General features: G+C 38.4%; 1 protein-coding gene across 1 annotated transcript in view; it reads right to left on the reverse strand.

Moving 5' to 3' along the window:
* Positions 1-5388: 5388 nt before the first annotated feature.
* The window catches only part of LOC126268115 (uncharacterized), an 846423-nt gene continuing 838494 nt past the window's right edge, over positions 5389-13317 (reverse strand). Inside the window, exon 14 of the mRNA XM_049973639.1 lies at positions 5389-6214. Within this exon, the coding sequence (XP_049829596.1) occupies positions 6203-6214 (12 nt within the window). The 3' untranslated portion in view covers positions 5389-6202. The remainder of the gene's footprint in view (positions 6215-13317) is intronic.

The following is a 13317-nucleotide window of genomic DNA, read 5'->3' on the forward strand; positions in this document are numbered from 1 at the left end:
CCATTGGGATAATGCATCCTCACACTTGGCACCATTGCTTGTTCCATGATTTGCCCAGAGTGATCCTCCACAAGATAGCCATAAATTTGGTGAAGTATCCCGGCCCAATCTGATGACATTCAACCTCAGCACAAGACTGTGGTGGGCAACACATGAATGTTGCACCACATACTGTGAGTCGTAACATGCTAATCGTAGTGTGTAGACCATCAGCAGACCCTCTTTCATTAAGCTTAATATTGACTCACCTGAAAGTTTGTGATTGTCAGAAAGGGCTTCTTTATTAGCATTCTTATGGGCTTTAAGGCCATAATATTGTAAGCAGTTGTGAACAGTTTGATATCCAGGGAAATTGCTCTCATTCTTTTGTTGTATGGCTTTTAAAAAGGCATCCCACACAGGTGTCATCCAACACGTTGCCTTGCTGAGGCGTCAACACCTTTCCTAAGCCCGACCCGTGAAGTTGGCCAATTACCCAGTCTTGCACTACTAGTTCATGCATGTCTCGGCATAAGCAAGGTTGAATACCTCACCTGGCTGTCAGTTCACACATGCTGAAACTATCATTCTGGATGAGTGCCAGGATACTCTCTCTCATGACCTGTGAATGCTGAGACATCCTGGCAGTAAATGGATGTCATATACCTATCTGTGGCACATAAGTCTACAAGTAATATTGTTACAATATGAAGGGAACAAATTGCTGACAGTATGTTGCAAGTGGTACTGCCACCACTGCCAGTGTGTGTTGCATTACCACTGGTGCGAGCAGTACACAACCGAAGGTACCAGAGCTTATCAAGGTGTGCAAACACCTTTTTTTTCATCCATTGTACAGCCCTTTATTGCACAACACTTTATTATTCATTTTTGGATGACAGAAGGTAAGAAATCCTTCAAAATTTTGGGTTGACTAAAAGCACAGTTTGGACATGCTACTCTGTCAAGAACCTCACCTTTTGAAATATCAAGACAAATAACTTTACTTGCTACTAGCTAAAATCCATTACATGTTCTGGCTTCCTTTAAACTTAAGCTCAATTAATACATCTGTCAATTTGTGGGGTTGGATGGGGAAAAACACCATTTACATCCTATTGAAATAAAATTCACAAATATTGCCTGTGGTCCAGTGCCACTAATGACAACTGTGCTGGCATTCAGAATCTTGTGGAAGATGACCCAGGCTTAAGGCATTGAGATCTTATCAGTGATGAGCTTAAGTGTTGAGTGTGTTCCCATCATTTTTTTTAAAAAAATACACAGGATATCACAATGAGTCTCAGTGAGCCACAGAAAAATCATGTCCTGTAACATGACAAATTGTTTATAAGACCAAATATAAAATATTTCAGTGATGACATGTCATTTATGCTTAACATTTTGTGGCATTTCAGCTTGCACTTGAGAATTGCTGTAATGCCAAAATCATAACTGTGTAAAATAAGTGAATAGTAATTTACAGTCAAATAGCATAATCTTCACTGAAAAAGAAAATTGTTTGGACTATAGTCAGTGGTTCCATTAGACCTCTCAGGGCTAAGTGGATCCCATTCCACATGTTTATATTACAGAAGAATCTGAGCTGGTCATCAGTAGTTGAACCTAGGACATACACGATAGAAGCCAGCAGCACTATTGATTCATCACTTAAAGTTGGTTTTTGAAACTTGCAAAGTAGACTTTCCTAGGGTAGTATGCGTCTGCATTTCCCAGTTTAATTCTCTCAGCGTCTCCATGATCCTGTCCCATGGGCCAAAAAAACCTTTGACCATCAGTACTCCCCTTTTCGTGTGTGTCCAGTATGCCCTGTTAATACTATTTGGTATAGATCTCACATACTTCAGCAATATAATAAGAAGAGTTGCATGTGTGTTTTATAAACAATCTTCTTTGTTGACTGATTTCTTCCTAGGATTCTACCAAGGAACCAAAGTCTGCCACCTGCTAATGAATTTTACATATGATTTTTCAGAACCTCTATGGAGACAGAAAATAAAAGATCATGTTGTTTGCTGTTATGATTTACAGCATTCTTCATAATACAGTGTGTTTGAAAAAGAACCCCCAAGTTTTAATGTGTCGTAGAATCTGTACAAAGTGACACACACTATTCTAGTTTGTGGTATTTGATTCATCAACTCTCCAAGTCTGCTTGACCTCAAGACGGCACCTGTGCCATCTTTTTTCCTCTATTCCCTAGATTCAGTCCACACATGCAAGCAGTGCAGTGCAGAGCAACTCAGAAACAACAGATAATTTGGCTTTCTTTTGGGGCCACATAAAAAATGCTGTGTACAGTGAAAAGATCAGAGACATCAATAATTTATGGGAAAGAATCATCACGGCAGTTGGGACAGTTACACCTGAAATGTTGGTGAATACATGGCGAGAAGTGGAATATTGTCTCGATGTGTGCAGGGCAACAGATGAATCCCATATTGATATCTATTAATATTAAATAAAACTTGAAGGAATTATCTTTCATGATAAGTACTCATTGATGTAATTTTTCATTTATTTCCCAATTTAATTTAAAACTAGGGAGTTATTTTTCAGACACCCTATATATGACATTGTAAAGAATGTATCACCATTATTAAATTTTCTCTAAATACTATGATTCAAGTCATGAAGCTGCATGATCTGATATAAATTGATCATTCAGATATAGGTGGATACATATGTAATAGAATGCAATCAGCACAGGCTTTTCTTATAATAGTGCTAGCTTTTGAGCCTATGTTTTATGAGACATATATGATAAAGAGTAGTTTTGAGAGAAGCACAGGAAAGCAAGCCACTGCCTGATTCTTGTATGATAGTTGAAAAGTGATGTTGAATGTACAAGGAAAATTTTATTTTCTCTTATTTCACATACTGGGAGTGTGCATAGCTGAGGGTAGTAATTTTGCAGTGTAGACACAGTGGAAGACCTGAAATGCTAAAAGGCGTGTATATTCGTTCTGAATAACATTGAATGTTGGTAAGCAACATTTCAATATACATCTTGCGATATGTTTTCAGTAGCTAGAGAAAACAAATCTTTATGCATTCAGTATCTATTGTTGGATGAAAGATCACCTTAAGACTTTTCAATATGTAATGCTATATACATCTGTTACGCCTGCATGCCTCCTAATGTCATCTGCCCACCTTTCATTATGCTATGGTGTAGTCTTTTTTTTAATGTCTTGAGATCTGGCAGAGAACTCATTTGATCCACCTGCTACCCATTCATTGGGCTACACATCCTGACCTCCTAAATCTCTTTTTCACTGTGGTCATAATTACATTTTCTATTTAGTTCTGTTCCATGTTGTATTTGTTTTCCTGTGCCTTACAGTAATTCCCACAATGCAGCCCTCCACTGTTTGCTGAGCAGCCCTGTGACTCACTCTTGTAAGTCAAAACTAGTGACATTCCTTTTTTAACACACTTGAAACTTAGTTTTCAGAACTGTATTTAATTTACCAAAAGCATTCTGTGGAATTTTTTCCTCTCCTCTTTATTTCTTCAATTTCCCTAAATAGAAAAAAATATTTTTTATTGTTAATTAATAGGTGTTCCAACGGTATAAACTGAAAGAGACAATCTACTAATAATAGTGACTGATTTTATTTTTGCGATTTTAATGAGAGCTCTGAATTAAAAGCTGTCACACAGTGTGGAATACATAATACTGTTTGTCTAGTGTGGATACACTCAAAGAAGTAATGGGGACTAAATTATGAAAATATAAGCTTTGTTGGATCTGAGGTTATCTGTTCAAGTACAGTATTTGTAATTTGGTCCTAACTATAAAATTTTGATATCAAGTGATTACAGGAAATGTACAAAATTGAACAAATGTGTCTGACCTCATATATAGTACATGTCCCATTAAACTATAGATTTTCATTTAAAGGCTACGTTATACAAAGAAGAAGGAAAAAATATATGGAACTATCAGTCAGTTTTGTTAATTTTTATTGCAAAAGAATTGAAGCCATGTGTGTAGTATGAAGGGCTCAAAAATGTTCAAAAGTGCATACTGGCAGAAACAGGTGAATTATTAACAGTAATCAACAAAAGAAGATCAGTGTGATGGCATTAAAATACAAAAACTATATTGCAGTCAAGAAGGATGATCACTTCTGATTTAATATTTGTCAAAGTAGATTGTCCAAGAACCACACTGGATGTCTTTTTAAGTAATATAGCTGTAAAATATTTTGCAAGCATAGAACTGTCTGAAAAATAGCACTTCCTATAAAAGAAAGTCTATACTCTGAACTTCAATGATATTGCATATTCTTGCATCACACAACTTTACTCTATTCAATCTATGAGTATAAATGTCTAGCTCCCACTGTCATTGTGTCAAAATATTACAGCAGAAGAAAGGCAGTGCATATTTACCCCATGGTTAATAGGACAAGCAACATGTTTTATACCTGACTCCAGATGCCAGAAAACATGGCTTTGAATCTATGCAATGAATCTGACAGAGTTCGCAAAGCTGACACTCTTGTGGAAAAAATGCATTTCTGTTGTTGGAAATTAGACATAAAAATTATACATCTTTTTTGTTATTTTATTTGGCACCTGTACACTCATAAGAAAAAAATTTTTGATTTTAAATTGCCTTCATACATTAAGAACACAAGTACAACAGTCTCTCTCTCACTTGATGTGGGACTCGGAAAGGAGAAAAATACACGAAATTATTTTGAAATATAGTTTTATTACATAATCTTTCCTCATTTAGAGGAAACATATACATTTTAATAATATCGACTAACATGTTAATACACAATTAAAATTAAGAAGATTAGGTAAATGTTATTAAAATTTGAATAGTTTTATACAGAGGAGTTTAAGGTACACATTTCATTTGTCACATGAAAGATATGAGTCAATATTTTTACAAAATTATTTGATAGATTTTCTTTCCTTATCACAGTTACCAAGAGGCAACAAAATAATGCTGGGTATAAAATGCAGTATTAGGAAACTAAACATACTTAGTGTAGGCAGGTCCACAGCACCATTCAAGAGCATCTTGGAACGGCTGAACACATTTTTCTACTGCTGAACACATTTTGCTGTGTTTTAATACAATGTTATAATATGGCATTCATAAAAGACATTCTAAAGCGAATAGGAAGAAAATACTGCTGTGTCCTCCCTAGAAGGATACAAAATAATAAATAAAACAGCAAAAAAGCATCTACTAGTTATTGAAACTAGAAAAACTGGTTAAGAGCTAAAAATGTAAAATATTAGTATAACATGGAAAACTTTGAGCTGTCTAAACATTCTCTGGGTGATAGAGACAATGACAGAAGGACTGACAACTGATAATTCCTGATTCTAATGATTCATCAAATCTGTCTTTTTTTTACCTTAGTTTCTGTTTGGCACATCTACCTTTTGTTATCTGAAACTACTTACAAAAAATGTTTTTCTTCCCTCTGCCTTCTATTTATTTATTGATAAGGAGGCCACTGCTTCACTGAGATCAAGATTTATTGTCTCTTAATGCGCTATGTTTTTATCAGCCCTATTGAAATTGTTTCAGTGTCAATGAGTGGTCAAAAGATGCTTTGCCTTGAGTTTGACTTCAAATTATTGTTTTGGAGGATTTATAATAAGTAAATGATGAGTATTAAATGGAATACTCATTAAGACTACTGTTTCTGAAGAGACTGCATGATAACAGTGCAGCTGTATTTTCTTCTCTACTAACAAGAAACAATAAAAATAACTTATAATGTATGGAATTATTAAAATGTATGTAATTCAAAGCTAAATCACAGAAAGAATGCTTGCGCTATTTATATCCTAGTTCACAAATAGGTTTATTATGTACTGGACAAAAAAAATCTGCTGTATTTGTATAATTATTTATGGTGCTCTAAGTACTAAAAGCTTCGCTCTACATATTCAGAAGGTGTTAGGTTTCATGAGGATCTCACTATTTAACATTTATTCTAAAATCTGATTTCTCCTTAAGGCTAAAATTCTTATATATAAGTAGACTAGATTGGTGAGTTCCTGGCTCCTACAGATTTCAGAATCTTTTATTTCCACTCTCACAATCTTTTCTTTACTTTGATAGCACTACTGGTTCTGTAGATGATACTGTAGGAGACAGTTGATACGTTTCCATATGCCAATGGTTGTACTTCAGGCAAGACTTGTTAATACATCATATCAGCTACCTGGCATCCTGTTGGATAAAAAATATTGTCGTTATTGTCTTTAGATTTAAACTCCAGTATCTTTAGTAATGCCATTAACTCAAAATTACATTTTCATTTACAACAGTATAAACTCTTACAGACACTTATATACATAGATGGTTGTTATCTGTACTGTGTGATTACATATGAGACACAGATACAAATTTTTGAGTAACAACATTGTTATAACAAGAGCTTCAGAAACAATAATTATTGGATATAAACTTGGGTACAACTGAACAGAGGAAAAGTGTAATGGAATTAATAAAGACAATGTTGGTGATGAAGTAATCTCTTAAGCATAAAAAATCAGCTGGTGTTACTATTTGAAATAACACACATTACTCTCAAGCCCAGATAGAAATTTTAAAAACATTACACGGTATTTATAACTGTATATGTAGACCTGATAAGTAATTGTTTGAGCAATAAAGGAAATGCCTCAAGCAAAACTTTTGATAAATTATTGGGCCAATTCCAAGACTGAAATATGACTGAGTGACAGCAGTGTTATGAGGTGTAGTGATACAGTTGTAATTATGACACCAAAAATAAAGTTACATATTTAAATTTTTGATTATTTGCAGATACATGTCTGCAGTCCTGGTACACATTGAGATACCATGCCCCAGTACTACAGTAAGCCACTATAGGAGCAACAATAAAATGGCACAGCACATTGATGAAGTGAACTAATGTGTGGTAATTTGTTCTTGGCAGGAATGGAAATGTAGCAGTTGTAGGCTAATCGAGATGACTTCTTCAGCCATCTGGATTGGTTGGACACGTCTGCAATGTTTCTGTTGGTACCAAAAATGAATTACCATGCAATACTCCACTTTATCAATGAGCTGAGCCATTTTATTGTCATCTAGTAGTGTGGTGTAATTGTGTGGCATAGAGATTTCATTGTGTACCAGTACAGCAGACAAGTATCTGGAAACAAACAAAAAATTAATTGTGTTACTTTATTTTTTTGAGGTGATAATTAAAAGATTCATGACTACCCCTCGCAGACTTGAAACTTAAATTAATTACTAGAATGAAATTTTCACTCTGCAGTGGAATGTGTGCTGATATAAAACTTCCTGGCAGATTAAAACTGTGTGCCGGACCGAGACTCAAACTTGGGCAAGTGCTCTACCAACTGAGCTACCCAAGCATGACTCACGCCCCGTCCTCACAGCTTTAATTCTGTCATTACCTTGTCTCCTATCTTCCAAACTTCACAAAAGCTCTCCTGCGAACCTTTCAGAACTAGCACTCCTGGAAGAAAGGATATTGCAGAGATATGGCTTAGCGATAGCCTGGGGGTTGTTTCTAGAATGAAATTTTCACTCTACAGCGGAGTGTGTGCTGATATGAAACTTACCGGCAAAGGTCCCGAGTTCGAGTCTTGGTCCGGCACACAGTTTTAATCTGCCAGGAAGTTTCTTAAATTAATTACGTTACTTTATTTTTTGAGGTGATAATGAAAGCTTCATGATTACCCCTCACAGACTTGAAACTTAAATTGTCCCTGTCTGCTGCATTAATTTAGTTCATCTGATGTCAAGTCATAAATTGGTGGCATGTTGTGGATTAAAAGGTCTCATAACACTGTTCCACTGGTACACAAAGCAGCAGATCATGTCAGTTCATTGGTATACACGGTGTTCTCTTGAATTTTCCTGTATTCCCCCCAACCCCAGTTGATTTTCCTGTGTCAGTGACCTTTCTCCTGTTTGTCTGGAGTTGAAAGTATAGCCCCATGTGAACAAATATTTTGCTACATCTCACTTTTCTCTCAGTAGCTGACCCTTAATTTTCCCGTGTACTACACATAGCAATAGGATGTGCTCAGTTTCTTCTTGCTATCATAACTCAGCCCACATTTTCAGGAGTGCAACCAACTGCAACTCTGAACCCCAAGGTAATCATTAGCTGCGTTGAGACAGCACCTGATATTTTGTTATGGCTGACAACGATTTTGGTCCAGTTATAGATGCACATATGTAAGAGATGAATTCAGTCTTCACCTTTTTTCTCTGCCTTTCTTCTGAAGACTGCCACTTTTTATTGCTATTTTTCTAAAGGCTGTTGTCAGTTTACATACTTTCTATGCAACTAATCACACATAATCTTTTTGTAGTAATCTTATTTCTCTGTGTATGAGAGTCAAAATACTGAGCACCACATGCAGGACGGATAGCTACTTTCACTGATTATATATATAATCTGGTTTCTTTTGCTCCACGACACAAAGATTGTGAAAACAGTAATTAGATGAAAAGTTTTTAGATGAATGGCAGGGTCTTCAAGGCAAACATGCACACTATTTTGTCAACATGTTATGTAGATATGTCTTGATGAATCAGCCTTTTGTGCTAGAACTTTTCATTCATCATATACGCTAAAAAACCCAAAAAAGGTTAAAACAGTAAATCTCCAATTGTCATATGATTCAGAATATTGTTTAAACAAACAATGGAAACTTCAAGTAGGAATATGAACAATTTAGGAAAAAATAGATTGCTACTTACTGCAAAGAAGACATGTCAAGTTGCCCAACAGGTGGAATCAAAAGACACTCACATATTGCTTTCAGCCACTGCCTTCATCAGTAAAAGAGAGACACACAAACAAGCAGTAACGCCTCAAGCATACACAACTGTCAACTCCAGCATCTCGGGCTGGAATGCAACATCACGTGGGACAGAAGCAGCAATCTGGAGGAGGAAGGGATAGTAGTGTATGGATGGGGAGAGAGACGAACACTGTCTGGTGGAATGTGCTGTGTCCAGACTGCCAATGGCACGACATCTGGAGGTTGTGGATCAGAGAGATGGGGGGAAAAAGGAGCGAAAAAGGAGTGGGTAAAGATGGGCGGAGGCATTGGTAGGGCAGCAAATAAAGAGCGTGGGAGATGAGAATGGGAAGGAGGTGATAGGACAGAGGGGGTGGAAACTGTTAGGTGGACAGTGTGGGGACAGCATGTTACCATAGGTTGAGGTTGAGATAATTATGAGAGTGGAAATGTGTTGTAAGGGTAACTCCCGTCTGCGTACTTCAGGAAACCTGGTGGTGGAGGGAAGGATCTAGATGGCTTGGGTAGTGAAGCAGCCATTGAATTCAAGTGTGTTATGTTCAGCTGCATGTTGAGCCAAAGGGTGGTCCATTTTGCTATTAGCCACAGTTTGTCAGTGGCCATTGCTCCTGGTGGACAGCTGGTTGGTAGTGGTTGGTAGTCATACCAATATAAAACGCTGTGCAGTGACTGCAGTAGAGCTGGTAAATGAGATGGCTGCTTTCACAGGTGATCTGGCTCCTGATGGGGTAGGATAAACTTGTGACAGGACTGAAATAGTAAGTGTAATGTGGGTGGATTGAGCAGGTTTTGCACCTGGGTCTTTCACAGGGGTATGATTCTCGTGACAAGGAGTTGGGATTTGGAGTGGCATAGGAATAGACTACGATGTTGTGGAGATTGAGATGACAACAGAACACCACTTTAGGAGGGGTGGGAAGTATCTTGGGTAGAATGTCCCTCATTTTGTAGCATGATGATAGGTAATCAAAGCCCTGGCGAAGGATGTGGTTCAGCTGTTCCAAGTCTGAAGTGGTACTGGGTAATAATCCTTTGTGGCTGGTTCTTTGGGGTGGTGGGCACATTGGAGGTGTGAGAGGATATGGCATTTCCTTTGTCTTTGACTAAAACTATGTGCATCACATAAATTCATTTCAAAGACTTAGGTATAAATACTTGACATAAAATTTAAACACATTTTTTGTACTGATTTGCACAGGAGATCTGTTTGCAGACTAGGTCTGGGGGTTAGTGCCCATCTGTGAAGGTCTTGGTGAGACCCTCAGGGAGTTTTTGTCGCTGCAGATACACTTTCCCCAGGTGGCCAAGCTATATGGGAGGGATATTTTGGTGTGTATGGGATGACAGCTGTCAAAATGCAGGTACTATTGGTGGTTTTAATGTGGACAGAAGTGTGGATGAAGCCATCAGAGATGAGAAGGTAAACATCTAGGACATTAGCACACTGGATTGAGAAGAACCACATGAAGGAGATGGTAGAGAACGTGTTGAGGTTACAAAGGGATGAAAATAGGGTATCTCAGCCCTGAGTCCAGACCATAAAGATATCATCAATGAACTTGGACCAGACTATGGAGTTTGTATTTTGGGATGCTAAGAAGGTCTCCTCTAAATGGTCCATAAAAAGGTTGGTGGGTGCCAATGGCTGTGCCATAGACTTTTTTTTATATACCTTCCCTTCAAATGAGAAATAGTTGTGGGTTATGATAACATTAGTAATGTATATGAGGAAAGAGGTAGTGTCTGAAGGACACTGGGAAAGATTGTGTTCAATAGTGGTAAGACTATGGGCTTGAGAGATGTTCTGGGAAGGGCCTATGGCTTTATGTAGGATTTGGAGTTTACCTTAAAGCCTTAGGCTCTTCTGAGAACTTCTCTCTTGAATTCAATCTCCCCCCCCCCCCCCCCCTACCATGACACCCTGCACACCTACCTTCTACATGTTCCCCTGACACCCTGCACACCCACCTTCTACATGCTCCCCAAAATTAACAAACCCAACACTCCTGGACACCCCATTGTGGCTGGTTATTGTGCCCCCACTGAAAGAATTTCAGCCCTCATTGACCAGCATCTCCATCCAATTGCCTTCCATATCAAAGATGCCAACCACTTCCTTCACCAACTCTCCACCATCCCCACTCCTTTACCTCCTGGATTGCTACTTGTCACTCTTGACACTACCTCCCTTTACATACATCACTCATGCCCATGTCTTAAAGCTGTTAAACACTACCTTTCCCAGTGTCCTTCAGACTCCAAACCCACTACCTCATTCCTCATACACATTACTAACTTTATCGTAAACCACCACTACTTCTAATTTGATGGGTATGTATATAAACAAACCTGCAGCACAGCTATGGGCACTTGCATGGCACCCTCCCAAAACACCAAACCCATAGTCTGGTTCAGGTTCATTGATGATACCTACATGATCTGGACTCAAGGCTGAGACACCATATCTTTATTCCTAAACAACACCAACACCTTCTCCACCATCCACTTCACATGGTCCTCCTCAACCCAGCATGCCAGATGATGAACCCCTCCTCTCTGATGGCTTCATCCACACCTCTGTCCACATTAAACCCACCAGCCACCAACAGCACACATTGTGACTTCTGTCATCCCTTTCACATCAAAAAATCCCTTCCATATAGCCTGGCCATCAAGGGACAGCGTATGTACAGTGACAAAAGCTTCCTTGCTCAGTATGCTGAGGCTCTCACCAAGGCCTTCACTGACAGGCACTATCCCCCAGACCTAGTCTGTAACCAGATCTCCTGTGCCATTTTGCCTCAGACCCATATTCCTCCCACCACCCCCAACAACTTGTCCCCTTCATCACCCAGTACCATTCTGGACTGGAAGAAGCTGCCACACCTTTTAAAATAGATATCCCCATCTGGGGAAACAAGCTTGAACATACACCTGGCTGGATATGTGGCTCCATCAAAGCCTGTAGCTCGTCCTGGTGGTCACTTTAAGGCATTTTTTGTCAGCATCAGAATCAATTCTGTTTGCACCATCTGGTGCAAACTCCACTTCTGGATCTGCCACAGCAGCAAGGGCAATCTGTCTTGCCCACCTCATAGACCAACAATAGAGATAAAGGGTCCAGTCAAAGGAGAACTTCGCAGGCAGTTGACATCTGGTATTCCCAGTTCTCCAACCATCATGCATCATACTTGTGGACCTGGACGCAGATGAGACACAGATGGCCCTCCAGCATGTGTTGGGTCTGATATTAGAACCACAGCCCTCTCCAGAACAAGTAGCAAGCTGTGAGTGTGAACTGCCATTGCCTCCTGTCTCTCCAATGCTGGACTAAGGAGCAGCTCTTCTGCCACCACCAGCATCCAAAGCTGCAACCCAGCATTTGCAACAGTCCATACGCACCTCGCCCTTCCTTGCACAATCTAAGACATTTTTGGTCCTATAGGCCAATTCAAAGGTGGAGTGAGTTTGTAATCCAGTTGGACACATCAATGAATCAAGCAATATTAATAGGCATACATCAAGCAAGCTCACTAGGCACAGTGTGGATGGATACACCTGCTACCCATGTCACTTGCAAAACACCTGTGAAAGATTTAAAAGCTGCAGTGGACCTTCACAGTCTCACTTGTTAACCAGTTAATGTCTACAGTATGCTCTTTAGTGCACCTGTAGATGATGACATTGTGATACATAGTTTTCTCCATGACTGTGATTTGAACATTACTGTTCTAAATCATTGATATTGTCAATATTGTGTCTGCCTAACACAGTACTATTTTTGCACATTGTTCAAATGACTGTTGTACTTATGATATATGGACATGCCATGAGGATGGTTCAATTTGAGTGCTTCCCAATCAAACATACACAGTGTCCTGCTTCACTAATGTGCGAGTCATTCAACAAACTTCTAAAGTACTGTATCGACCAAGAGATATTCATCTCTGGGAATAATTTGTTTTGTGTGTTTGCAGAAGAGTGAGGAACTTTTATCTTTTGTAATTTATTTGTACATACTTTGTGTTTGATAAAATCTGCATTGTTGAAGAAGCAGCCTTACAACACTTTCAATTAAGGTCTCACCTTTGACTTACTAATCACATATAGTACATTACTAAGGTAGTCTGCAAATTGGGTTTGTTACATTCCATTCATTCTCTGTACTCTGCGTTACTCATAAAGTAAGATTTGCAGAGATTTTGCCCTATCTGCACACATATCCTTTGATTTTTCTTTATCACAAACACACAGTTTTTTTTAAAAAAAAGTTATAACTTCAAGATTCCACGTGACTGGAAGGAGGTCTAGGTCATAATAATCTATAAAAAGGGTAGAAAATCGAATGCACATTATTACTGGCCAATTTCACTGACATCGATTTGTTGTAGAATCATGCAATACACTACTTTTTAAAAAATACATCTTTTATTCTACCTGTTTGAAAGTTTTACAGTGTGTAGATACATCCTTTAGGAACAATATTTTCATTTCTCCACATAA

The sequence above is a fragment of the Schistocerca gregaria genome, chromosome 4 (assembly GCF_023897955.1).
Source record: "Schistocerca gregaria isolate iqSchGreg1 chromosome 4, iqSchGreg1.2, whole genome shotgun sequence".
Lineage (NCBI taxonomy): Eukaryota > Metazoa > Arthropoda > Insecta > Orthoptera > Acrididae > Schistocerca > Schistocerca gregaria.